At 40.0% G+C, this 26,612-nt stretch overlaps 1 protein-coding gene across 2 annotated transcripts in view; it reads left to right on the top strand.

Moving 5' to 3' along the window:
* Window positions 1-518: 518 nt before the first annotated feature.
* Window positions 519-26,612, top strand: part of LOC139948913 (serine-enriched protein-like) — a 30,645-nt gene continuing 4,551 nt past the window's right edge. Inside the window, exons 1-4 of one of the 2 annotated variants that reach the window (XM_071947275.1) lie at window positions 519-1,023; window positions 22,751-22,979; window positions 24,388-24,653; window positions 25,419-25,576. In XM_071947275.1, coding sequence (XP_071803376.1) covers window positions 519-1,023; window positions 22,751-22,979; window positions 24,388-24,653; window positions 25,419-25,576 — 1,158 coding nt within the window. Of the gene's footprint in view, window positions 1,024-9,748; window positions 11,263-22,750; window positions 22,980-24,387; window positions 24,654-25,418; window positions 25,577-26,612 lie in introns of those variants that run through there. The other variant, XM_071947276.1, reaches the window with a different exon arrangement.

Genomic DNA, 26,612 nt, shown 5'->3' with positions numbered 1-26,612 from the left:
ATAAACTAGCATTCAAGAAGAAGACAAAAAGTACAGCGAAACTCCTTTTTTTTTTTGCTGGTAATTGAATTGCTCTCTGCGATATCTCAAATTCAACATTTGATGTGATGAGGTAAGTGCTCTGTGCTTGGTGACCGCCTCGTCTCATCCATCGATACCCCTATGCTGCCAAGACGGTGATCCATATGCTTCATCTTTTCTTGGAGATATATTGCAATCGAGCTCTCTGGGACCGGAGTTTTCCATGAGTGAAAGAGAAGAAGTAAAACGGTAGCGGGGGAGGAGGATTATTCTCCGTTTTGTTCTTTCTTTTGTGCGCTGACTTTGTGCTCTGAAACGGATATCATCCATCACCATTTAAGACACTCTTCATCTTGCCTGTCTTTACAAAGCTCTCAGAAGACTAGACAGGGTTTTTGCCCCCTTGGAAGTATTTCTTCAGCCTGTACAAGACACCTGTATAAAGGGGATCGGACACTCCACCCATAAGAGAACAACAGAAGGCCGTGTTTATATCAATGGCAACTCCCGAGATCCAAATCACCCAGTCCGAAGACGCGAATAAGACTCAAGAAAAGGGGACTTCCCCAACGGGTAATCGGGACAACAACAACGCCATGAACAAAACCCGTGGTTACTCCTTCGGGAGCAGCGATGGGGACGATGCCTCCTTTCACACTCCCCCGTTTACTTATGACGTCATAGATGACGTCCCTGGTATGAACACACTACCTAAGGGGGATACCCGGGGTCCGGGGCTGTGTTGCACGCCACCTCGTGTGACCAGTCCGACGGACTGTCTCACGGCAAAGTCCAGTAGCAACCCCGCCACCAAGCCAAGGCGAAACTCGGACTCTCAGGCCTTCTTGGTTGACCCCGAGTTCAGGCATGCGATCATTGCACTCGGCCACACGGAGGACATCTCGGTAGGGTACTCACCCCGGCGATTTGATGCCGTGTGGAAGGCGAAGGAAACCCCGCGGGAGACAGGTGTGCGGAGACAAAGTCTTCCGGTCTCACAAGGTAAACAATTTAGCCGTCATTTATTTTGAAAAAAAAACAGTGAGAGGTATTGAGATATCAAACTTGACAATGCAAGGGAAATGTCAAATGTGATATGTAAGCTTACGCTATGTTAGTGATGTTTGTACATGTTATACAAGTACATCAGCTATAAGTTTAAAACCCCATGTGTTATTTGGATTCAAATCATAAATGACCGAAAACTAGTGGTACAAATAATATCCGAAAACATGGTGGGAATTACTGGGGATCGAAAACTTTTTGTAATAATTAAACTTCACAGCACCTTATATTATTCGAGGAAAAAAAGGTAACAAAAATGGGCTATGGTTGTAATAAATAAAAAATAAACAACACTTATAAAGCCGCACAAATTATCTTAAAACGAATTCCATTCAAGGGCGCCGGTTCACAAGGTCAAAACCAAAAGTCCTGGATTCAAAATGTAAACAAAAAACAACCTGACGTTTCGACCTAGCAGAGTCTTTCTCGGAAAGTCTATTATTCATGTAGGTCGATTCTATTCAATTAATACAATTTGATGATGGTGAAACAAAAATTACCGTAAAATAGACCATAAAATCATTATTATTATTTGATATTTCTCATCAATGTTTGACATGTAAATTTTCCCGTTTTATCTGTTTAAAGGGAAGGTTCACGTTTGGTAATTACTCAAAACAAATATTAACTTAAACAATGTCTTGGTAACGAGCGTTGGAGAGCTGGTGATAGTATAAAACATTGTGGGAAACGGCTCGCTCTGAAGTAACGTAGTTTTTGAGAAAGAGGTAATTTCTCACTAAAATATTGAAAGAGTTCTGGCTAGAAGTATTTTATTTCTATCTGAAAGCACACAAATTCGTCCAACAAGGGTGTTTTTTCTTTCATCTTTTTCTCGCAACTTCGATGACCAATTGAGCCCAAATTTTCACAGGCTTGTGATTTTATGGTTATGATGTGATACACCAAGTGAGAACACTGGTCTTTGACCATTACCAAACCTGTACAGTGCTTTCAATGATGGACAAATACAATATATATATTGAATTTTAATTGCCATTTTAATAATGTGAAATCGACTATCACAAGTCAACCCAAAACAACTGTAATCAGGGCCACGGTGCAACCAACTTCTACTGAAACAGGGTAACCCCACCATGACAGTCCGTAAGGACATGTGGGTTGAACCACGTAAACATGACTAGAGCAGAATACACTACATTAACAAGAACTTTACATAGCAATTATGATTTAGTAAGAAATTCCGAAAAAAATCCGAAATTTTCCGGGAAAAAAAAAACAAAGTGCAAAAGTTCAATCACGTCTCGTCACGTATACGTCTCTGTTACGCACGTCTCGTCACGTGTACGTCTATGTTACGCACTGAGCGGGCTGATGTAAATCCATCAATCAAATCAATTTAGTTTCAATAATCTGTAGTTTTTCCGTCTGATTGCTGACGTGCCTCCCTCAGTAAAATGATTGGTTTGACGGTGCGGGGGCACAGACTTTAAAGGCATGGACACTTTTGGTAATTATTGTCAAAGACTTATTCTCACTTGGTGTATCCCAACATGCTCTTAAGTTGCGATGCCATTAATTTTACGATTAATTACCAAACGTCAAATTTAAAGGCGAGTGTTTGCAACCGCGTGTGGAAACCATCACTTGTCTTCGCATCTTCTTAAAAGCATTGGACACCTTTGGTAATTGTCAAATACCAGTATTCCTACTTGGTGTATCTTAACAAATATACATAAAATTAAAAACCTGTGGAAATTTGAACTCAATTGGTCATCGAAAATACGAGAGAATAATCGAAGAAAAAACACCCGCAGGTTGTGTTTTTTCAGATGCTTTAATTCAAGACCTCAGCTGATGAGGGCTCAAACTCAATTAAATATTTTAGTGAGACATTACTTCTTTCTCAAAAACTACGTTACTTCAGAGGGAGCCGTTTCTCACATTGTTTTATATTAAACCATCTACAGCTCTCTCTCTCCATTGCTCGTTTACCAGGTAAATTTGTATGACAACAGTTATTTTGAGTAACCAATAGTTTCTGGAGTGCCTTTAACACACGTAGCAGGCAGCCGGTGTATAAGGGTCTGTCACCCGTTCAATGAACTCCTCTGTCTGCCCTCCATTTCATTCACCCCTGAAGACAGATTTGCAAACCCCGAGAAGAATCGTTTTAAAAATGAAATTCATCAAAATTCACACCAATAAAGAGAAATCATAGATTGTACACACATTTAACACTGTTACAAACTTCCAGATCATTATTTTGCACGGCGAATTTATCAGTTGCAAACGCATACATTAAACTGTCCTGGGTTGGTTTTGTTTTTGTTTAGTGTCGTTTGCTTGTTTTGTGTTGTCGTTGTCGTTTTTTGTTTGTTTGTTTGTTTTTTTCTCGTGTTTTTTTTTCATTACTATTGTCGTTGTTGTCGTTGTCGTTTGTGTTGTTGTTGTGGCACGGTCAGTTTTTTTTTTTAACCCACGTCTATTTTATGTTATTTGTTTGTTATTTTGATGCTATTACATTTTTAATTTGAGGCCATGACTGGTAAAACACCGGTGACTTTTTGAATGAAAGTATGACATGAAAAAAATGGCAAGAGGAAAAGATGGAATTCTGTTAATTATAAAAGGTTACAAGTCGAACCAAGTCTCATCCACATCAATAGCAAATCTACGGGTACATCCACATTCAGGCCTGATTCTTCAAGGAGGCAACAAAGACGATTGCCTCCATGCCCCCTGGTCAGTGCCTTGGTGCTCTTGAAATGCTCCAGTAAAAATGTACAATTGCCTCATAATGGTGCCCTTTACCAAGGAGAAAATGCCAAGTTTTTTTTTTTTTTTTTTTTTTTTTTAAACGAAGCTTACATACTTGCATACTATTGCACCATCACAACATCTCACAAAAAGGAGGTTGGAGAACACAGAAAAAACACTTGTTTGTCTTCAGTAAAAAAATGTCCCCATCCTCTGGGACGTACCGAAGACGCACAATCCCCATGTCCTCCTCCACCGGGCACTTACTCACACCAAACTCCTCCTACCCCCACTCACCATGAACTATAGTAGAAATAAATTATAAAGCCAGAGTGCCTCTCTCGCCTTAAAGGCACTGTATGGACCCTATTGGTATTACTTAAAGTATGTGTTGGCCTAAAAGCCGAGTTCGTGTATATTATACGAGTAATGGAGAGCTTTTGATAGTATATAACATTGTGAGAAACAGCTCCCTCATTTCTCCCGAAGACGAGCAGAGTATACTGTTCGAAACGTCGAGACCCAACCGGCTCTTTTCAGAGCCAACACTCACCCTAAGAGATTTACACATGGTTGTACCCGCACGTTTACTGTTTATTTATAGGTTCTTCTTAAAGCTCCCTCAGAAAGAACGTAATTTTTGAAAAACAGGTAATTTCTTACTCAATTTAGTTTTAAAATAATTTAGGCCTTAAGCCTTTTAATATCAGGCACCTGAAAGCACACACATTTATGCAACAAGGTTTATTGTGTCATCATTCTTTTGCAACTTCGGTGACTAATTGAGTCCAAATGTTCACAGATTTTTCATATTTTTTATGTTGGGATATGTATACCATGGATACACCAAGTGGAAAATACTGGTCTTTGACAGTTTCAAAGATGTCCAGGGGTCGATTTCACAAAGGTAGTCCTAACTTAGGACTAGTCCTAAGCAATGATAAGAGATAGGACTGGTCCTAAGTTAGGACCAGTAACTCATCCTAACTTAGGACTGGTCCTATCTCTTAGCATTGCCTAGGACTAGTCCTAAGTTAGGACTACCTTTGTGAAATCCACCCCAGTACATTTAATGCCTTTCCATCACCGGGGGTGGAGGGGGTTATATACACGGGGGTTTATCCAAGAAGAGCTTAGCGGTACTTGGGGAACACTTTTGGCCGGCTGTTTGTGGCGTTGTGTACATGTATTATGACACCGATGTTAATGACTTATCTCAACATGAGATTGTTAAGAGGGGGTACATCAAGGAGTTGACAGGGGGACAATGGCCGTGTTTGCTGGAGGGTCGTCAACAGAATAGATGAATTAGCGCCAAGTGGGAGTGAGCAAACATTACACAGCATAACTTGCCAAAACATCCTGCCTTCGAAAACACAAGTGCTTATTTTTTTTTGCGAGAATAAAAGGGTGATGATTTGTTAAAGAGGCTACGACTTCTTGATGGCGGAATATGCGGTAAACAGCATGCTCATTGAGTCTTTTACGCGGACAAAACTTAAGAGCACATAATACATCTGAATTGGAAGGCACGAGTTGCGATATCACTCATTTTGAGAACAACGGCACATTAAATTGATAACCCACTCAGAAAGTGCGTACAGCTTCTTCAAAGACTATAAAGTGTTACCAAACCTGGCATGCTTATAAAGACACTGGACACCTCCGGTAATTGTCAAAGACAAGTATTCTCACTTTGTGTCCCAACATAAGCATACGAGATGACAAATCTGTTTAGATTTGGACTCAATTGGTCATTGGAATTGCAAGAGAAGATGGAAGAAAAACACCTGTGTTGTACAAAGTTGAGTGCTTCCAGTTACCTAAAAGACTTCAGGCCTGGAGTATTTAATTGAGTGAGAAATAACCTCATTCTTATCTTATAACCGGACAACTAACTGCAAAACTTAAGACAGCTGATGATCTATTTCTATTGCAACTAATGTTTTACACCAAAATTTTTAACTTTGTAACTGTTCATGTAATTCTGCTGCTGGCAGAGAATTGAATAGAATGTTAATAAACCATTGAATGAATAAATGAAGAAGAGAGGACACAGCCGATCACACTTAACTTTTGTACAGTGTTTTCAGTTTGCTACGGCACTGTTTTGAGTAGAAAAAGAAGAAACCGGCTGATCAGCTGAAAAGTTGCATGTCTGTTTTAAAATGTTGAATACAAATTTTATTAATGCATGATGGATTATATATTTTTTTTAATGTGGAATTCAAATGTCATCGATTGAAACCTTCTCACAAGACAATCATCAAAAATAAAAAGCAAGCCCCGTATTTCAGAAACCTTGTCACTTTATCTGAGTGCCAAACTTAACCAGCCTATAAATCAGATGTTGAGAAAACATAACTGACTTAGGCCTATACATCCCAACTCCAACCTGTCATTTGCAATTTCCATCATGATTAATTCACGACTTCCAACGTTCATTTGCATTTTTGTTTTATACAATCATGAATAATTTAACCTCAACCAAAACCAACACAGCGTTGAGATTGCCTGCCTGAGCGAGAGGTTAGACTTGACCCACGGTCCCAATCCCCTAAAATCCGAAAACTACCCCAACCACCATAGCTACATTTTGACGGCGTGTATAGAGAACGGGACTTGAATCAAGTCTAGAGCAAGGTCGGATTATGAAATTGTGGATTGTTCTGAAATTGCTGATTGAGCGAGGTTAGACTTTGACTCAAGTCCCAATCCCCTAACATCAGAAAACTATCCAGCCACCACCATAGCTACATTTTGACAGCGGGTGGTTATAGGGACCTCTCGCACGAGAATGGGACTTGAATCAAGTCTAGAGCGAGGTCCGAGTATGTTATGGTGGATTGCACTAAAGGCCGTTATAATGAATTGCTTTCCAATTAGAGCACCCCCCCCCCTCCCCATTGCATATAATTCAATGACTGCCTCACCTTGTAATATTTTAAGTATATCACTTAAACATTACTTAAGTATGACTGCTATGTCACTATAGTTTTGTGAGGAAGGTGTAATTTCTCACTCAAACGTAGCCTTGTTTAGGCATCTGAAAGCACACAAACTTGTGTAACAAGGGTGTTTCGTTTTCAATATTCTCTCTTCCAACTTCGATGACCAATTGAGCCAGATTTCCTCAGACTAGTTATTTTATGCATATGTTGGGATACACCGAGTGCGAATAACTATAAAATGTTACTGTAAATTTTACTATCACGTACATAATATTTTATCACTAAATTTGTCCCCCCCCCCCCAAAAAAAAAGAAAAAAAAAAAAAATCAACTTTTATGTCGACGAGTTTCATAATTTTCAAATTAACATTAACATTACTAAATGTTATTCATTAACAATTAACTCTTTAAAAGCATTCACGTAACCTTCCTCTAAGTATCTGGTGGGGGGGGGGGGTACATATCGAAATACGTGACAACACATAATACCATGCCATACCAATGTGCCAAAATCATTGTACATGCCAAATTTTATATTTGGAAGATAACGAGATAGAGGCGATTGTCATATTCTATGTCATATAACAGTATAGCCCCCCCCCCCAACCCCCCCCCCCCCCCTCGAGATCATCCAGCTATTTGAAGTGAACGTACCTCTAAAAGAAAAAAACTAAACATATCCATCTCCTCGTCATGGTTCTTACCTAAGCCCACTGATACACACATTTCTTTCAACTGACAACATTATCACCCGATAGTAAAGCGACAGTTCAAATTGACTGCCCTGTATTAATTTGACAGAGACTGACACTCAAACCATTCCTTTAAGATATGATAATTTTTCTGCGATAATGACCGAGCCATAATACAAGACGCGTGCCTTATTATGTGCAGTGTAATACAACGTTAACGCACAAGTAAAAATCATGGTCATATAATGTATACACAGTCCCATGTCTAAGTATTATTGCAACCTTTTACAGTTAGCATTTTTTTTGTGCCAAACATCGATTGTGCTTTTAAAAGAACACAACTGTCGTGCATGGAAACCGGAGAGTGTTTTGAATGGAAATCTTTGGGGCACAACACACACGTCAATGTTTCAAGTGTTTGACTAAATGCCTAATGAGGAACGGTGTGCCATTGTTTTTATAATGAGAAATTAATGTATTCATAGTATTTTAGCTCTCCAGGGTACCTAAATAACGGAACATTACATCATTGGTTGTTGCTAACAAAACAGTTGCTGGCAGTGTAAGCACTTTATGTAAACCACCATAAACTGACAAACCTGTAGAAGTTTGAGATCGATCGGCCATCTGGGTCACGAGAGAATAGTGAAAAACCGATTACAAATTTTGCATTGCATCGATGCCAAAATAAAAATGAATAAAACGCTCGCTGAGCGATAAACTCAAAACGCGAAATTAGATTATTTATTCCTCATCAAATATGACATTTCAGACAGAAATATTGCAAGGGATGTTTTCAACTATCATCATCATTAGACCGTGTAAGTTTTATGTAAATCTGTGATCTTCACGATTTTTGTTTCTAACCAATTCTGAAACGTTCCTTATAATACTAGTGCAGGGTTTTCAGCAGGCTAACATTTTGAAAGGGGCGAAATCAATTGCAAGACCGTAAATTTGTGCAAACTATTCCCGCACAATCGTCAAATTGCGCAGATTACTTCTGGTGCGCCATTGTACATATATGAGAAACTAATTCATTCTTGTTTTCTAGCTCTCCCGAGTACATGGTTCTTCTGCATGTAGGGTTTTACATAGGGTAAAATTTTGTAAGGGGCAAAATAACCTGCAATATCGTAAAAGTGTGCAAATCATTCCTACACGATCATCAAATTACGCAAATATCGCATCAATCGAACGCTTCCAAAAATGAAAGTTACAATTTGCCCTTAAATTTAGCATCTGGATGATTTTTATTATGACCTTTGTCCAAACTGATGTATTTAGAAATATTATGCAGTTTGGTTTGTTCGCAGACCGTTCATTAATTTGTTAGTTCTTATAATGCTAGCTAAGTCTTCCAAGAATACCATTAAAGTCAAGGACTGGCTCCCGCCGCGTTTTGCGAAAGTCAAAGACTTGATCTGTCTAAGGCGAAGGTGTGAAATTTCATTCCTCCTGCTGGCGCGCCTTGGTGATGCTTAAGACAGTTCCCATGGCAACGTGTCACGCATCAGCGGTCCTATCGGTTAATAATTACGAATGATGGGGGGATCAGTTTTATACCTGAGACGCCTCTAATGGTTTTGTCACATAGTCTCTGCCCACCGACGCGTGAATGAAACAACCATTGACACTATGACTTGAAGAACCGTGGCGATAGTGTTTCACCAGTATGGTGAAAACTCTTAAAACACTAAGACAGACAGAACCACCCATAAAACCTTCGAACAATAAACGGTTTTTAGTTTCCCCGTTCGCTCTCTCCCAAGCGTAAAAAGAAATAAAAAAATTCTCGCAGTAAGAGAATTCTGTCAAATCTGCAAAGCATGTGTTTACGACTTCAGTGTAACCCAACCGAAGATAAGCAATATCAAGTTGGCCGCAGAGGTGCCGCTAAACAGTCTCCTGTGCGACATTAAAACTGCACTTGGAAGTTGTATATCTGGTATTTGAGATAAGATACCTCAAATGTTTACAGGTGTTTTGATGTTAAGTATAGAGTTATACTAAGCTGTTTGAATTGGTTTCCAAGACCCGCAGAACCAGAAGTGTTTGGCCTCTACGGTTTCACCCGTGTAAACCTTACAAGTGCGGTTGGACCTTTGAGATGGTTGGATGATGACGCGCACAACTTTGGCAAACAGTCGTCACTGCGAATTTAAGATTTCTTCGTTCCCCGAGGAGTAACATAAGCTGATGTTGTGAGTGACTGTTTCTTAGAATGGTATACGTGCGTACCTACCACCACCACCACTACCAGAAGTTGTTGTAAACTTTTACTCTACAAGACTCTCCGATTTGTTTTATCCATGCTAAAGTTTTTCGCTGGTTTCTAAAAGCATCTCGTGTATAGGGGCTTGTGTGTTAACCTTTTTGGTTAACGTAATAGTTCGTTCATGTTAACCATTACTACAGTGGTGGTATCTTCTATCTGTGCTGCAGTTACCGCAAACTGAGATTTCTGCCTGACGATAGAGAACTGCTTAGAGCCATTTGGGGGAGTTTTGAATCGCCGATTTTGACAGGAGTTTTTGCTGATTTCGTGTAAAGTGGCAAACGTAGCAGTTCGTACATATCACCATAAACTAGTGGTGGTATCGTATAATGTGATGCGTTAACCAGATACTAAGACTTCTGCTTGATGCTAAAGAATTACTGCTTATACCCATTTGGAAGACGTTGGGTAGCTATTTTGGAGGAGTGCCAAACCCATTCTTAACACAAATATCGTTTGCTCTGCGACAACAAGAAGGCGAAACAGATGCGAAGTAGATGGTACTAAGGTTTCTAATAGCATCCAGTGCAGTCTATAAAACCGTCTAAACAACCTACATGAGGTCATCGGATAATCCAGGGATATATATATATATATATAGATTTGATTAAAGTGAGAGAGGAAACAGCATCTACCAACCGAAGGAAAAGAAGTCTACTGTATAATTAGATTCCACTCCGGGAAAATCTAAGGTCGTGCAACCAAAAGGCTATAAACCATACGGTTTGTATGTGTGTTTTAATGTGGTTCATTGTTCGCAACACCGCGCTGATTTTCAACCCTCCCAAACCGACAACCGTTATTGACTCAACAAACCGGATTTGGAAGAAGACTCGGTTAGCGACTTGCGTCTTGGAAAATCAAACACAGAAACCCAGAGGAATGTTACATAAATCAAACACATAAGAACAGTGTCTACATTGAAAATTTACAAGAAGACATAATTTTCAAGAAGGGTGCAAAGTCCGACAGGAGCAGACTTGAGCGTGATCTCTGGACTGTGACACGGGGAGAGGAGGTGTATTTTCCCCCGTGTGTCTGTGTCAAGAGACCTAAAGAAAACAGAGAAACCATTGTAGAATATTAGCAGCCGAGACTGTGCTACCGTATACCAGATAGAGAGAACATCTTTCCACATTGCGTGAAAACATTAAGGCCAGGATTTTAATGTGAGCCACAGTTCGGCTTCATCCGGAAGAATAGCAGAGCGCACTGCTTCCCTCGAGTGGGGAGAACAACACAGCACAACACCGGGGCGTTGATAAAGGAGACACCAATTTCAGCACCAGAGGATAGCTTGCAAATCGAGTGTTTGAGAAACAAGGCTCAGATTATACAAGACAGTGCGTGGCTGCCCGTGGATGTACAGCAGCTAGCAGCACAATACATGTACTTGTATTAAAAACAGCACAAACATCGACAATTGTTATGATGGCTCGCCGGCACGTACAGGCAACGTGCCCGGAGCGTCTATCTCCAAGCAAACCTCACAGGGTAGTTCCATCGTGTATGACGGCAGGTAGATACAGAAAAGGTAAGGTTCGGATAAAATTGTTTGCTCTCAACTCCATGCTCTCAACATGGCTCAAGCATTACTTCCCGAGAGAGGGACAGTAAGAAGGAAGAAAACCTTTTAAGATAATGAAAAACGAGGCGAATGTACACATGTAAATATAATCCAACTTCATCTGTAGATTTCCATTACTGTCATTTTGATTAATTAACATATTTGGCAAATATTGTGTAGGAGTGCATACAGCACGGGAAATCCCAATAGGTATTGTGTAACCAAAATGGAAATAACAATCGCAGTCAAGCTCAGTCATTCAGATGGCCAACCTCGTTCAATCAGAGTCGACCCTAGGTAATTTATTTAGTGTCAACTTCGGTTATTCAGAGTCAACCTATCGTCAGTTACAGGGTCAACCTCAATCAATCAGAGGGCCAACATCGGTCAATTAGAAGCGACCTATTTAGTACAGAGTCAACTTCGGTTAATCAGAGTCAATCTTAACCAAATTAGAGTCAACCTACCGTCAATCAGAGGGTCAACCTCGGTCAACCATAGTCGACCTATTTAGTTCAGAGTCAACTCCGGTTAATCGGAGTCAATATTAAGTAAATCAGAATCAACCCACAGTCAATCAGAGGGTCAACCTCGGTCAATCAGAGTCGACCCTAAGTAATTCAGATTCGACCTCTGTTAATACGAGAGTCAACCTTACCTCGGTCAATTTGATTCAACCTTGGTAATTCAGGATCAACCTCGGTCAATCTGAGTCAACCTTAGTAATTCAGAGTCGACCCTTAAAAGTTTAGAGTAAACCTCGGTTAACAAGGAGTCAATATAAGGAATATAAGGTAAATCCAATTAATTCAGAGTCACCTCGGTCAATCAGAGTGAATCTAAGTAGATCAGAGTCAACTTCGGTCAATCAGAGTAGGCCTAAAAGTAGTTCAGAGTCGACATCTGTCAATCATAGTCAATCCTAAATAATTGAGAGTCAACCTCGGTATTAAATCTGAGTCAACCTATCAGAGACTACCTCGGTCAACCAGAGTCACAGTCCCTCTGATAACTTCATAATGTATGTTTTTTCAGGAGCAATTAGAAGCGACTAAAAATAACACCGCATCATCATGCCCGTGGCCCCAAAACGCGACAACCTCGTTTGTTGGCACATCGACCCCCAAAGCTCAAAACTAAACGCACCTGCTGAAAAAGAGGTGTTGTTTGCGCTGAAATTGACAAGATGTTGGTCAAGCCCTAACCAACACTCTCCCGTCTTGAAGGGTTCTTCAAATGAGAGTCTTACAATTCAGCGTTAGAAAAACAAGACATAGTTCATAGTTGCCCGCGATCTATTCAACATGCGGTTGTAGGCTACATAAAAAAAGTCACAAAGTGCCGCAAAAGTCCGAGTGAGAAATGTTAACATGTCAAGAAGGATCTTTTAATGGGTTTTGTACTTTTTACGACACAAAAAAACACAAGCACAGACTACATTTATCTAATTGCATGGTTTAAAGATAATGGTGGTAGATAGCTTCTCTAAGAACACTACCTTTGCTGAGGTGCCGTAGGCTATTTTTTGAAAAATGAATCAACAATTTCACGAAATTAATGTTCGTGTCAGGGGACGAAAATTAAAAACCAATTCTCTCGTATTCTTATAAATAGAAGAACAGCTTTACAAATTGAAAATACAATTGGTGGAACTGACATTCTTAACGGGAGACCGTACCCTCCCGCCCCCACCCTTCGCCCATACATAGTTACGCCTATCACGAGATCGTGTCTTTGTGTTAACTTAAAGCAGAGAAGACCTACTGTCAAAGTTATTCACTTACAACACATTGTAAATGGCACACAGAGTGGGGGTGTTAAACGCAAATAAAAGAGCTACACCACACGACACCCTTCGTGAACACAATGCTTAGATGTGACAAATGTACATATCCGAGTCCAATAATCATGTATATGTTAAAATCAACTTGCCTGATTATGTTGATGTTGTACAAGTGACCGTAGTTGCTGTGCGCACTACAGAAACAGGGGTGTTAACAATTACAGCTTTGGTATTGTCAAGTTATACCGAAAAAAGAATGAACATTTTCACCAGAGGATGTTAAAAAAAAGGTGTCTGCCAACACTTTTCCAGCCTATGATGATGTAAATTTTGTATATACTCTCTTTGGTATCTATTATGTGTCAGCACACATTGCGTCGATTTCTACACCCCATATTTATGTTGTAGCGTGCTGCCATGTGAACAAGGGTCGAGCTCACAAAGATGGTACTAACTTAGGACTAGTCCTATAGAACTCTTTAGGAGTTATCACAAAGTTAAGGCTAGTCTCAAGTTAGGACGAGTAACTCGTCCTGACTCGAGATAAGACTAAAGTTTTAGCTGTTTGTGAAAATCACCAGTGATCCTCTGTTGGTTATAACCAATCTAAACTTTACTTACATAAACTTTACAAACTTCTCCACACACACAAGCTTGCGGTATTTGTTCCCTGTCTCTCTTGCGGTTTGCCATTTACAAGACTCTTCTTTAATATCATTCGGATACTATAAAGGCCTCGAAGGTATACGCAGTGACTTTTATTTGCAATTATAGCACTAGGTTTTGCCGTAATTATTCGTCCGTTCTTGATATTTGAGACGATGAGCGCTGAGCCTGTGGGCGCACGTAACCTTTACGATACACCACCTTCGAGCCAAGACACATACGCGGAAGACCCGGCTAAAGTAGACGGCATGACGGGACACGAAAACATGTACGGGACACGAAAACAACTGAAAGACAACATCTCAGAAATATCTAGCTGGAAGATGGACACATGCTTGGGACACAAACAACTGCCTCTGTAGACAGCAACAACTTACAAAATACCACAGCAATTGTGGCAAGTGTTGTGTTGCTTTGAAGTTGTCTTCGCCAAACAAAAAAACATCCCACGGGCTCATGTTGATGTACACTTTCAGTCCATGCCTCCCACGTGGGAATGCGATATTTTGTCAAACTGAACTTTGATGGGGAAAAAAGTCACAAAATAATGTCCGCTCTTCGTTCCAGCCGTTCAGTCGCTCTTCAGTTCAATTACCCGAACTCCCAAGTACCACAACAACTATGACACAGGGAGTGTTGCTTTTGAAATAGTCTTCGCCAAACAAACAAACAAAACAAACACGTCCCATCAAACACATCCCATAATATTGTTCTGCTCTACAGCATTGTACCATAGAGAAGGGACCAATTCTATATGCATATACACATGCCTCTCACGTGGGAGTGCAGTATTTGTTAAAAATGAACTTTATTGGCAACAAAAAAGAAAAAGTCACAAAACGATGCCCGTTCACCCTCTCCCCAATTCAATCACCTCACTGTCCCCGGTATCCAATGATGAAAACATCTCCCTCTTCATCTTGACTCAGAATTGACGATAAACTATTTTTGAAGGATTGCGCGGTGAGGGCAAAAACATCATTTGCAAAAGTGTTTTGCTCACCCATGTTTAAGAGACGACATCGTCCCCAAGAGTGATACGTCAAGTCAAAACACAAATCATCCTTGTACATCACTCTCGCGATGTCAGATATCATCCCCCCCGCTGGCGAAATGACTCTCGAGTTAAACGATTATTCAATGACGCTGATATAATCTATACATTATTTAGGTACTAAATGGATACTAGCAGAGATTAGTCCAATGATATAGGTTGAGGGAATGTCAAGTTTTCTGAAGCTGTTTAATAAAACACCAGATTTGTTGTTTAGATCTGGGCACACATTGCGCAATGATATCCCATACTGATTGTAAATAGTGTATAAATATACATCAAACATCATCCATCAATCGCCCTTAAGCTGGTTTTCCCAATTGGGGCTTACCAGTATTTATGCAACATCGGTTTAATCTATTTAGAGAAAAGAAAACTCTACCCCCTCCGGATTGCGTAAAACCAGATGGAACGACAACACCGTATCAGATAACTCTAACATAACCAAGCAGCATCTAACAAAATCTCAGAAGATTCAAGAAACGAGTTGGTTTTCTCATGTGATATTCTAGCTGGAAGCTTTTATCAAAACAGAGATAAAGCCGTAGCTGAATACAAACCAAAATCCCTTCTAGGCCTCTGGGCCTTCGAATTAGAAGTGGGAATTAACAGTGAGCGCTATGTACAAAAAAAATATGATTAAAGGCGTGGGACGCCTTTGGTAATTGTCAAAGACCAGTCTTCTCACTTGGTGTATCTCAACATGTGCATAAAATAAAAAAAACTGTACAAATTTGAACTGAACTGGTCGTCGAAATTGCGAGAGAATAATGGCATAATAAAAACACCCGTGTTACACAAGTTTTTTGCTTTCAGATGCTTGAATTCGAGACCTCAGCTTAGGTTTCGAATTCAAATAAACTATTTTAATGAGAAGTTACTTTTCTCCAGAAGACGATCAGAGCACACTGATCGAAACGTCAAGTTGAAACAAACAGTTCTTTTCAGAACCACCCAACTAACTAAAGATAGTCAAAACATGGTGTTTCCGCAAACCTTTCCATAACGAGAAATTACTTCTTTCTCAAAAACTTTGTTAGCTTCAGAGTGAGCCGTTTCTCACAATGTTTTATACTATGAACTGCTCTCCGTTGCTCGTTGCCAAGTAAGTTTTTATGCTAACAATTATTTTAAGTACCAATAGTGTTCAGTGCTTTTAAAGGCAGTGGACACTATTGGTAATTACTCGAAATATTACTCATTGTGATGAACAGCTCCTTCTGAAGTGACGTAGTGGTTCGAGGAAGTAATTTTCCTCAAATTTGATTTCGAGACCACTAGAATTTGAGGTATAGAAATCAAGCATCTGAAAGCACACAAGGGTGTTGTTTTGCTTTCATTGGTATCGCGCAAGTTCGATGACCGATTGAGCTTCAATTTTCACAGGTTGGTTATTTAATGCATAATGTTGAGATACACCAACTGTGAAGACTTGTCTTTGACAATTACCAATAGTGTCCACTGGCTTTAAGTATCTGCTTATATACACCCCAACATTCGCATAGGGACTTCGAAGTTCACCTGTTGTGAAAACCGCCAGTAGGTATATTTTTATTTCGTACAAGACTACTGTAAATTAAATAAACATTGATTTACTGATAACAGTATTGTTTTTGTTCTGCGTTTTGGGTTTCCATTTAGGGACCCGAGGATAGACTAACATTGGAGACTAAGTCTGCGTGGTTACAAGCAAAGTCAGCCTCGAGTAGTCTTTATCTCAAGGGGTCTAGTAATCGAATTACGCTCTGTGTCGAGTTCCCAGACGTGCTTTGGGCAATGCATGTGTCTTTGGGAGAAGGATGCTATATCATTTGCAGCCTGGGGATTGCCAAGGCTTTCCAATAACGCTGTCTGGTTATGTTTCAATCGATGTAGTAAATAAACAACATAAAGATGTGTTTAGATAATTAATGACCTTAATTAAAACAACATGGAGTTGTGGGAAATTATGTCTGACGATTTGAAAAAAGATTAATTTTGGATTTTACACATCAGCGCGCCTCCCAAACGCTTGCCCGTGGAAATATCACTCTCAATACTTAATAATAAATGCAACATTTATAGATATGAATTAATAAATACGAGTGGGAAACTATATGTCTTACAATTTGAAAAGAGAGAGGAAATCAAGTGAATAATTTTGATTCAACTACAGCACGCCTCCAAGAATTTGTCTCCGCCGATGTAACTTTCTGAACTATTTAGTAAAAATTAAACATAACTCAATAATACATGCTGAGAAATAGTATCTTTTGGGGAATATTAATTACAGGGGAACAATATCCAAAGCACAAAGTTGTTGTTAACCTATTCCCGTTTTTCGAAACCTTGGATCCCGAGCGTAATTATTTCCAAAAGCTCTATGAAAATCGTTTCAAAAGATCATGCCCGGGCTGTTCTGAAGTAATGTAAAACTGCACAATCTATACAGACACAAAATGAGTTTAACTTAAAGGATGAGTGGACATGACCCCACGCCTGACCCTGTGTTTTCAATGTGGAACGTTTTGCGCACATCCAGGCCTAGAAATAAGACAAGGCACCCACAGGAATTGCCTCGGTGCCCTGGGCCCAATTTCATAGAGCTGCTAAGCACAACAATTTCCTTAGCATGAACAGGATTACCAACCCAACTTCTATTTGTTGCATATTGCTTGTTTCTGGTATTTAGCTGTTGTTTGCTTATCCTGAAAATCACGTGGAAATTTGGTTGGTAATCCTGTTTTTATCAAAGGAAGACATTTTATGCTTGGCAAAATTTGTGTGCTTAGCAGCTCTATGAAATTTGGCCCAGTGCACTTGCTGTGGTGCCCTTTGTAAAGTCCCAATATAAGAGGGAAGTTCATGGGCCAATAGTTTGTCTACAGTCTGTTGGTATCGACGTAGACGCGTTTTTTCTCTACGCTCCGATGCTTCGCTCAACCGAAACGCCACTTCAGTAAATAAAGAGATTTGGGTGGGAAATCTCTTCGTAAGTAAATGATGGATATTAACTGTGCCATGAGTGTGCTTGAGTGAACACGGGCAATCGAGTATGGGAGATTGATCGAGTATTGCAATGACACAACTTAAAGGCACTCACTTGACACTCTTGGTAATTTCTTAAAATATTTGTTAGCTCCCTTTAAAGTAACTATTTTTTTCATCTCTTTTCATTTTGTATGGGGTGGGGGGGGGTACGTTATTATTAAGAATTAGAGAAAACTGCCAGAACGCAATTTGTATTTGTTACCTTAGAGTCACTTACGATCGTGACAAACAATACTTAGTGAGAGGTATTTGTGAATACAAAAAGTGAAAAACAATTGATTTTCACCACCATATCATGAACACATCAAGTATTTCCAACACAACTATTACACTTCCATTTTACCTCAAAACGGCAGAGCACAAAACGCGAGATCAAATTACACAGGTAAACGCACGTGTATCCGCATGCGACTGTAACTCGATAAGCTTATAAATAAAACCATATTCATCCAATAATCGCCCTCAAGCCAGATGTCTATTATTGAGTACCTTTTTTACCTTCTACTCTCCGAGTCTCGAAAAATTGCACAATGAGAAATTGATTAAAAAACGAAAGGCGTAGATTTATTGTCCGGCGCACACCGCAGGAAGCTGGAAACGTTGAAAGAAGCGGGGAGAAGCGCTTGAATATACGGCGGGCATTTTGTGTGTGAGGCATGCGTTTGTGTTTCATTGCTATACAGTGTTAAAGGCACTGGACACATTTGGTAATATTGTCAGAGACCATTCTCACTTTGTGTTTTCCAATATATGGGACAACAAATCTGTGAAAACTTGGACTCAAATGGTCATCGAAGTTGCAAGAGAACAATGAAACAAAATACCATTGTTGAAAGAAATCTGTGTGATTTATGATGCCTATTAATTAAAAGGCTTCAGGCCTGAAATATTTGAATTTTTGAGTGGGTAATTACTTGTTTCCCCCTCAAAAACTACGTTCTTCAGAGGGAGCGGTTTCTCACAATGTTATATTAACAGCTCTCCATTGCTCGTTACCAAGTAGTTTGTATGCTAACAATTAATTTGAGACCAATATGGTCCAGTGCAGCATGTATTGGCTACTCTAAGGCAAATATCAAGCATGTTTCTGCCTCATAAGGCAACAAAATAAAATAAAATTGCGCCCTCCCTTTTTGAAAGAAAAGTAAGTAGGAGTTTTTTATTTTGTTTATTTTTTTATTAATGGCCGCGCCCGACACACTATTTTATACAAACGGCTGGGCTATGCTTTAAACTGAAGTTTTGTTAATGATGATGAGTTCATAAAATATATCCCCTTTCTTCGTGTAAAAAAACAGTAATTTAAAAGGGGGAAAAAGGAAAGAAAAAAAGAGGCGGCCTCTAAAAAGGAAGTGAGTGTGGACGCTAAACATGATTTTGATTGTATGTGGCCTTACACTTCTCTTTAGGCAAGGGTTGCCATGGTTGCTCAAGATGCTCCATGGTGTTGCCACGTCCACACTGTAGATATGAGAATCGACTATACAGCATGCTGGCCTATCAAATGGCACCCAAATAGAGCATAGGAAGCTTTGTAGTGAATAGAGACGATAGATGACACACAATAACATACTATGTTTTCCCATTGGGAATACAATTATTCTTTTTAGCTACCTGTATACTGTTAATAGCTACCTGCGTGTAGTATGTCTGTACTGGTTATCTTATACACACTTGGTATAAGATGAAAGCCTCATACTTATGCTGGTGCACATAAAATTAAACTATTTCCCTCCATCCTATGCGCTTATTATTTTGATTAACTGTAGTATAAAATAAATGCACCCTTGAATACAAAACAGGATACCTCACCTCCAACGTTCAGAAGATTGAAATAAGCATTATATTTTGGGAAGCATGTAGTCGGGTACCTGGCAAGGAAAGTGAAAGAACATTGTTGATCGTTTCTTGAAGTGCGGATCTTAATAACTGATCAATTAATCAAAACGAAATAGCTGTTGGAATCTGTGTATCAAACCGTAATGACCAACGTTCAATCTGCTTTTCTGGTGGTGGTATGAAACCAGAAACGCAGATGTCCACTTTTCGACCGCCAGTGAAAGCCAAAATGTAAAACTTACTTTTCAAGCTAGCAGAAAAGGAGAAAAGTAGAAAAATGCATTTGTCTTACACGTTCAATCTGCTTTTCTGCTATTTTGAGAGCAGAAAAGCAGATGTCCACTTTTGAACCTCCATATCAAACGCAGTAACTCTAGTTCATAGCGTACCGTTTTGACCCTAATAGCAGAATATAATATCAGAGTGTCTGCAGCGTGCCACGGGCCATGATTTATTTACTGCAATAATTAATTACAATATATGCATACGTTGATTTTTCTGCACCAGACAGTAATGCATTAACTGGACCCCGACTGTCTGGGTTAGAGCATGCTGCCTTGACGAGCATGCACTGCTTAATTGCGGCAATGAAATGGATGCTAGACGTAATAAATACCACGATAGCGAACGGCGTTCTCTTCAATCATTCAATTTTGATTTTAAAGATTTGTATTTTCATGCATATGTTGGGATCCAGGTAAGAACACTGGACTTTGACAATTTGACGAAAGGCTGTTGTCCAGAGTGCCTATATAAGGCATTTGGCCAGCGGACCACTGTTCATGGAGACCCAAGACGCTGATAACAAAACTTGCGGTAGTGGGCTGTGAATAGGACAATGCTCTGAGCAGGGTCTCAATGTCCCAAACCTCATGCAACGGCCCCATTTGATTTGTATTTGGTTAACCGCCATAGATCATTAAGATGGCAGATTGAACACGCGTGCCTTCACAATAAGACATTGCTCAAGTCTCACAATTGACTCCAGTTGATCCAATATTTGCATTGATGACTATATCAATATTTGACGACCATGCCCATCTTCGCTCGTTACGATCGCCCTATCGCGATTCTTTCCATTAACTACATCTGTGTTGTCAATAAACAGTGCCAGTTTTAAGTACACTTTAATGGCAACCGCGTTTGACTGCTACACTCTGTCAGTTTTCACCAACCAACCGTGTCGAGTGAGGGTCCCCTGTGGTACTACCCCTATCCATCCGGCCCCTTGCTTAATCAACACAAGAAAACATAACATTACCCTTGTTAGGTACATATAGATATAATGTCATCATAATCTAATGTTGTTATTTTTAATCGGTTATGTTTGTTTGGGCCCAGCTGTCAGCTTGTGTATTCGTGTGTATCTAGTTTTTTAAGGATTCCCTTGTTTTTAATCGTAGAAAGAAAACAGTTCCCCCATTGAAAAGTACTACGACGGTAGCAATACTGATGTACAGAAAGAACAAATTCGGTTGGAAAACGCCGTAAGAGTTATGCACCAGACAGACGCACAGACGCGTATTGCGTCATGTCATTATCAACCCCCAGCATGCCTAGAATGACCATAGAGCCTTTCATGGAATGAAGCAATGGACATTTACAGTGTAAAGTCTGCTGCCACCTAGCGTTCAAAAGTCTCCTATTCCGGGAGTATTTAATTTGTTTAAAGTCAACGTAAAGGAACACGTTGCCTTAGATCGGTCGAGTTGGTCTTTGAAAAGCGTTTGTGACCGTTTGTTATAGAATGCATATGATTAGAAAGATATTTTAAAAGTAGAATATAATGATCCACACAAGTATCTCTCGAAATTGCGTGATTTTAATGGCCGACCGTGTTAGTTCGCAAAGTAAAAGGAAAACCACGCAATTTCGAGACAAATGTGTGTGGATCAATTGTATTCTACTTTGTAAACATCTTTCTAACCATAATGCATTTTAACGGTTACAAAAGCTTTTCAAAGACCAACTCGACCGATGCAAGGCAACGTGTTCCTTTAATATGTGACCGTATATTATATATTTGATTACATTATTATCCTTCTTTGACTGACAAATCAATTTCGTTGCGTCATCAACAAACCACAACCAGCCAAATAAAATGGTGTGGCCCCTCCCCCCCCTCACCTTATTAAAAACGATTACGTCTCGGATAGCCTATCCTTGGCATCGCGTTACACCGTGCGTATGGATTTGCTACGGCTCGACTGTCAGTTTAATCTACTTGACCGATATTTGTTTGTCCACTCTCGTCTGCCTGGTGGCTCCCCTTCATGGATGTATGGGGGGAGGGGAGGGGGAGGGGGTGATTCCCGTCTTGTGAATATTGCACCCGGGGGGCGAACAATTATTTGTTAAGAATCCCTATGGGTCTCGGGAACATCTTACGAAGAGGATCTCGCGCACTTGTAGCAGATGTGAAGACAAGTTTGTTTTGTCAGCACAAGTTGGATTTGAAAGAAACACATTTTTTGGGTTATATGAATGTTAAGATTGTGTTTCCCGGTGATATCTTCTTTGAAGATAAGGTACATCGCGCACTTGTAGAGGATGTAAAAACAGGTTTTTAAAAATCAACTTGTTGTGAATTGTTCGTACCCCGGTCATTATACTTGTGTCGTTGAGCTGCAAGACGCTGTACTATAATTGCTTTTATTCAACCAGGGGTGTAAATGGGTACCTGCGAGGGAAGAGTTTGATATTGCGTTTGAAAAAGCCTTCGGAGCGCTACGGCAGCCCATGGCTGTATACTCCCCAGGGAGCTGAGAACGATTAAAGGAATGCTATTTAAGGGGTTACCAACCTATTTGACATGTCACATTTAACTTATCGTGACTGGTACCCTACCTACTTTTTTTTGCGAGTGCTTTACTGTATTATTGTGAGTTTTTTTTGTGAGTGCATAATAAGCTCTATGAAATTGGGACCAATTTCTAGCTGAAAATTCTAAACACACTTTTAGGTTTCCTTAAAGTTTTAACAGACACCTAAATCGTGTATATTAATTTAAATAGGTTATGTGAACATAATCACTAACTTTTGGAATTCGAAATCTCTTATACGCGTATCTCGTTTCCCTTTAGTTTACAGCGTGCAAGAAGAAACTTCCGACTCTACACTGAGCGTGAAGAGCGCCCCCATCAGTCCATTGGGGAGAATGACAACGCGCAACTTCTTTGAGAACAAACTTGGTCTGGCAGAGGACCTCAAGTTCATCTCTCGTATGCCCGAACTGTGCGATGTGACGTTCTTAGTTGGAGATAGGCGGGAACCAGTCTGCGCAGTGAGGGCAATTTTGGCGGCAAGGAGCAGGTAAGTGTTTTTGTTTAACTTTGCTGTTGTTTTTTGTTTTGTTTTTTAGTGAAGGGAACATGAACAATGGTTGCCATGCACGAGCAAAGTTTTTGAGAGAATTTTTTTCCGTGGAGGTTTAATTTGTTGAAGTACTGTAACTCAGTTTAATCTTTAAAAAAAAAATTTTTATTTTATAACCTGGTTATAAAAGAGAGACTTCAAAACATTCAGTATTTCATATTGTGTTTCAACAGACAAAAAACATTGTTATGCAGAATGTATAGGGCAGAGAGAAACAGGCACTTTGAGTTACAAAGTGTCGAAATATTGAAACAAAAATAGTCAAAGTTCGGGTCACATCGGGCTTGAAAATGCTACTCGGCTCTTCAGGTACGAGTACGAGCGAGTTCTGACCGCGTGATGAAAACGTCCACATTAATATTTATGTCCTTTTGTAAATGTCCATGATGAGCGTTTCAGCTACTAATTTCATAATAGGAATATTTTTTTAATCAAGGGGTAAAATCCAAAATCGATTCCAAACCATGCACACAAATCACTTTTAAGGTTGACAAGTGTATATTAAGTTTGTGCCTTATTTGTTTGCTTTATAATCAACCTAAACCATCAACATTGAAAAACAATATAAACAGCTGTAGACATTGGTATACGCTTCCCTTATCCTGTATAGGCTTACAGACAACAGCGTCGTCTGATACAAGGCTCAGCAGTACCAACTACTGTGAAATAGTACGAGTTTAGATACAAGTTGACTAATGTTACGTAAACGTTGGGTTACATTGACTTGTTGAAGCCACAGAACAACGGTAAATTATCATGCTTAAACACAAACAACTTGGCAACGCACAGCAACTTCATAGCGGCAAACTTAAAATTATACACGAACATGTACAAGTGTCGTCTGCAAAAGAATTCCTCACCAAAGATGCAGTTTATTATAAAAGTAAAACGAATGTTTGGAACATTCTTGCGGTACAATAAATGTTACATAAACATTACGTAACATCGTTGAAACCACAGAGAAAGGTCAATTCTCTATCTTTAAAAATGAACAAAGGCAACGCACGGCAGCTTCATCATCCATAGCGGGCAAACTTAATCAACCTTGTCATACAAAGGCAATAACAACTGCTGCAGTGCATGCCACTGGCCCACTTTGGTAGCACAGAGGAATTTTTAACAATTTCCTGCAACCGCACAGACAAAATGGAAAAGTTCTGTGTCCTGCCACCTCGTTTTCATGCTATGTAAAATAATTAATAACGTTCTTAAATTGAGATAGGCCCAATTACTTTTGTAAAAAAATAGTGAAAAGCGGTGGCAGGATACGGAAAGTTCTCAAAAGATGCATTTTGTTGTCTAAATATTAGTATTTTTGAGCTTACCTTTTGTTCCTTTCTTTCAGGGTGTTCCACAAGCTTCTATACACCGGTACAGTCACACCCTCGAGCAGTCCACGACGCCGTGCCAACAGCATGGAGAGCCGCTTCGCTCGGAAGACCGTCTCGTTCCTCACACGGTCGAAGAGTAATGGCGACCCGGATGGTGTCAACAGCGCCTCCAAGTGTCCAAGAACGGTCATTATTGAGGAATTTGAACCGACAGTATTCTACAAGTTGGTGGAGTATTGTCATACGGGCTGTGTGGTTCTGAATGCTGATACAGTCTTAGGTTGGTCTACCCTGAAATAAACTAGTTAAAAAAAAAGACAAAAAGACATGTGCCAAATTTTATAGAGCTAGCTTAAAATTAAGTAAGCACAACAAAACCATGCTTACTAAAATACTAGACTAACCAGCCGAAATGTCATATTACATGAACAGTTGTGACTGGTATCCTAGGCCAAATTTCATGGCTCTGCTTACCGCCGAATTCTGCGCTTACGATCACCATTCTTCGCTTATACGTGCAAGCGCCGAATTTTTGCTAGCTGTGTAAGCAAAGAATACCTACATAACACGTGAGAGTATACGCACGCTCACAAGTCAACATTCCCCGTTAACCCTTGAAATACGCTTGACGAAAGCACAGAAGTCCCTAAATTCCGTAAGTACCGATTCTTTGATTACGGTAAGCAGAGCAATAAAATTGGGCCCCTGCTTATGTTCGCTTAGAGGCAAATTGCTTAGCAATATTGTCTGCTTAAGCAGCCCTATGAATTTGGGTCTTACCAGCCTCGGAGGCTTGTCTACTACGATCGAAAACGTCAGTCCATTGACCATTTTTGGCATTTACACCATTAGGTTTTTTAAAGTTTTTTTTTTAGCAACACTGCTTATTATACTTTCTTAAAATTTTGTAAAGGGGGCTTTCACCTTCAAATAAATTAGCTTAGAAAACTGTCTGTTTATGAAGACCTTACCTATGTCATACGTTTATTGTATTCTTTATTTGTTTCCAGTATTCATTTTCATTTTATTTGTTGGTGATTTTCAGGCCTTATGAACGCAGCAGACCATTACGGCTTAGACGAGTTAAGGCGAGCCTGTATCGAGTACATGCAAGTATGTTTGAATCTGAGCACCGTGTGTCTTCTGCTCTCCTCCGCCGAGAAATACATCCAGTACAAGGCCACCAAATCGCTGGTCCAAAGGGTACGAAAACAAAACCACCGTCACTGACGACTCTAGCTTTTGACGTTGTACTGAAAGTGTTTTTCTTCTATTCGGTCCAATGTAAGGCCAGAACCCAATTTCATAGAGCTGCTAAGCACAAACATTTGCTGAGCATGAAATGTTTGCCTTGATAAAAACAGGATTTCCCAACCAAATTTCTACGTGATTTTCAAGATAAGCATACAACAGCTGAAACTATAGAAATAGAAATTCAGTTGGTAATCCTGTTTTTATCAAGGAAGAAATTTCATGCTAAGCAAAACTGTCGTGCTCAGCAGCTCTTCGAAATTGGGCCCTGGTCTGCATTGGCGGCCCCGACTATGGCTAACGGCTACTAATACGTACTATGCTTCAATGCATGATGACGGGGCGATCCAGACGTAGCCGTAGCCGTATTCCTAGCCGCCATTTTGGACATGGTGTCGCATCCAATTATGTCATCTATGCAATACTATCCGGAGGACATTATTGCATATGCAATATTGTCCGCCGGACGGTTTTGCATAATGCAATCGTGTCCGCCCGGACGCTGCTGCATAATCCAATTGTGTCCGCCTGGACACATTTGCATATGCAGTTGTGTCCGCCCCAGTGCAAAACCGTCATTGCAGTAAATTAAACGCCCTCTGGTCGACGGAACACGTTCGCCATTTGTTTACATGATAAGTGCATGTCATGAATGACATGGGAAAGTGTTCGGCCGTTCGGGTATTCGCTGCAATCATAAAAATACGTGAATATTCATGCTGCATATACATTACGTAGGTTCAGTGCATGCACGCTCGCTTACGCGCGCACATACTTGTACAGTCATGTACATGTCCACCGGACGGTTTTTGCATAGCCCCGGACACGATTGCATATGCAAAAGTATCCGGAGCGGACAGTATTGCATGGCAGACACAACTGCATCTGACATCGGCCTTCTGCGAAATTTAGACTGGGAGGAAACACTTTCTGGGTTCTTTCAATTTCATGATAATTAGAATTAGAACTGACATTGTCAGTGTGTACG

This window comes from Asterias amurensis, chromosome 16 (genome assembly GCF_032118995.1).
Source record: "Asterias amurensis chromosome 16, ASM3211899v1".
NCBI lineage: Eukaryota > Metazoa > Echinodermata > Asteroidea > Forcipulatida > Asteriidae > Asterias > Asterias amurensis.
This window is presented reverse-complemented; position numbering and strand designations above follow the sequence as displayed.